Here is a 2,588-nt window from a genome sequence, read left to right as displayed (position 1 = left end):
ATATATATATATATATATAAATATATATAATGGGGTTAAAAAGAAAGACAAATGTTAACTTTTATTAGATAAGCTTTTTTAACCGAAGAAAATTTACGTTCGATTCTTAGATCCGAGAACAGTTAAGGGGTTTTATTTTTCCTCCCTTCTGAGATTTGTAGTTCTATAGTTTACTATCCGTAGACATCTGGTTTTACCATTTGTTTTATGGAGTTTGGGTTGGTTGTTAGTAAATTTGGTAAATTTAGACTCCATCTTCCCAGAACGAGTTAATTTTTATGGGATTCGTCTTGTAAACTACATTGTATTTTTTTTTCTTAATATATTTGAATTTGTAGATCGTGTTAATTATATGATGTTTATAATTTTTTAATTTTTACAATAGGTTGCTATCAAAGTAATTCAAAGAAGAAAGGTGATTGACTGGGCTCAACTGAATGGTGTTCCTGTAACGCTGGAGATTGTTATGTTGAAGAAAGTTGTTGGCATTCCAGGCGTTGTTCGCATGTTGGATTGGTTCCTTACAAACAATTGCTTTATCATTGTCATGGAACGTCCGGACCCAGTTATGGATCTCTTCGACTACATCACTTCTAAAGGACCATTGAACGAGGATGTTAGCCGTCGTTTTTTCACTCAAATCGTACATACTGTGATGAACATTCACGAGGCTGGCGTTGTGCATCGCGACATCAAGGACGAGAACATTTTGGTCGATTTGAAGACTGGAATGCTTAAGCTTATCGATTTTGGATCTGGTGCTCTCCTTAAGGATTCTGTCTACATGGACTTTGATGGTAAGCATCAGTTATTTTGTGGTTGGAATGTGTGGTTAGCCTCAGATTGCTTCTGGACGTGTAACACTTATGATCGAAGGTTCCTATCTTTGCTTATTTGGACAATGGGATACCATGCTATTCGAAAGTAGAGTGGTTGAATACTTGTTTCTTCGCGATGACCTTTTATAGTAGTATATGTGGACAGTCAGGAGTTGTAACCATCCTATATAGTGCTTGAGAAATCTATTAATCAGTCCACTTCATTGACATTTACTGCGCAATCACGAATTCGTTTGGAGAAGCGAGCTGTGATACACCAATCTAGGCTCATTCTAGGTCTTGGCGCACTAATTGTTGCTCTGTATTTCACTGCTTGGTGTATATCCAATAGTGCTATGCTACTGTCTCATGTTTTGGAATCAGTACTTAGGTTTACGGAGTTCAAATTTCACTGGTTTGATTTAAAAAAATTTTTTTTAACTATTAGACCATTTTTAGCAAGCATCATCAGTTCATCAGAATATTCGCCATCTAGTTTTAATTTCTAGAGTAACAAAAATATCCTTCAAATTAAACGCTACTTATAATGGGAATTGTGTGTGAGAAAGGATGAACGTCTTAAAACAAAAGCCAGACTTTATAAATATCTGACGATTCCAATGTTTTCGATTATTTTTATCTTTATAGGTACACGAGTGTACAGTCCACCAGAATGGATTCAGAGCCATAGCTACTACGGACGCACAGCCACCGTCTGGTCTCTTGGTATCTTACTCTTTGACATGGTATGTGGTGATATTCCATTTGAACGTGATGACCAAATCGTGAAAGCTGAACTTCAATTTAAAGATAATTTATCCAAAGGTAAGGACACATTTCAAACGATATTTAAGTGATACGCATCTAAAATTCGTAAGTTTCCTTTAAAATCTAGATTTCGTTCAAAAACGACCATACCACACGATATTGTTTCATTCAATTCGCCTTATTTTTAGAAGCTAAAATTTAAGACCTGCTTTTCATAAAATTACTCTTTAATCTGTGTAATCTAAGACCAGCTCTTGGCTTACTATAACGAGTTGTGTAATTTTACATATCCTTACAATATCAAGTGAGTCTCGCTTAGAATATTCAATATCGTTAACACTTGTACGATGTATCAATATTTTTTTACCTATGATGGCAATTAATATTTTGTTTTCTTTTTTTCTTTCCAGATGTTAAAGATTTGATTCGCAAATGTTTGTCTGTCCGTCCGTCTGATAGACCCAGCCTGAAAGATATTCTAAATCACAAATGGATGAAAGATATCTCCGCACCAATTGATTTTAAGCAGATGAATCTTGATCATCCCCCATCAATAGCTGCTGCAGCTAGCTGTATGGCAGAGGCCCGGAATATATGAATGATTCAAACCACATTAGGATTTTTTTAAAAGCAAGAAAACATGAACTTTTTAATTATTTAAAAGAAAAAAATCAAAGCCACGTCCGAGTGTGCAGTGGTGTCGTTCATTCTGTTCAAAATGAGTTCATTGTGTACATAAATATGAGCTGTCCAGTGGAATAGCTCCCGGTTTGGGTTGGCCCTGACCTCTAACAACGCAGCAACATGGGCAGTGATGATAATCGTAATCCAGGCCAGATTTGCTTGCCAAAAGTGAAACACATACTGGCCCTTGGAGATGGGGCTCTCCAAGGCTATCAGTGAAAGAAATTATGAAACCCATTAGGTTGAATTCAACCAGTACTTTTTTTTATGAAAATGTATTTAAGACTAAAAGCGAAGCTTTTTTTTTTTTTTTTTTTT

At 35.6% G+C, this 2,588-nt stretch overlaps 1 protein-coding gene across 1 annotated transcript; it reads left to right on the top strand.

Moving 5' to 3' along the window:
• Positions 1-358: 358 nt before the first annotated feature.
• On the top strand, positions 359-2,586 carry LOC106878279 (serine/threonine-protein kinase pim-1). The gene is made up of 3 exons (XM_014927456.2): positions 359-797; positions 1,467-1,643; positions 1,997-2,586. Exons 1-3 carry the CDS (start codon positions 467-469, stop codon positions 2,182-2,184), a joined length of 696 nt encoding a protein of 231 aa, XP_014782942.1. The 5' UTR covers positions 359-466; the 3' UTR covers positions 2,185-2,586.
• The last annotated feature ends 2 nt before the right edge of the window (positions 2,587-2,588 follow it).

Source organism: Octopus bimaculoides, chromosome 11, assembly GCF_001194135.2.
Source record: "Octopus bimaculoides isolate UCB-OBI-ISO-001 chromosome 11, ASM119413v2, whole genome shotgun sequence".
Classification (NCBI taxonomy): Eukaryota; Metazoa; Mollusca; class Cephalopoda; order Octopoda; family Octopodidae; genus Octopus; species Octopus bimaculoides.
This window is presented reverse-complemented; position numbering and strand designations above follow the sequence as displayed.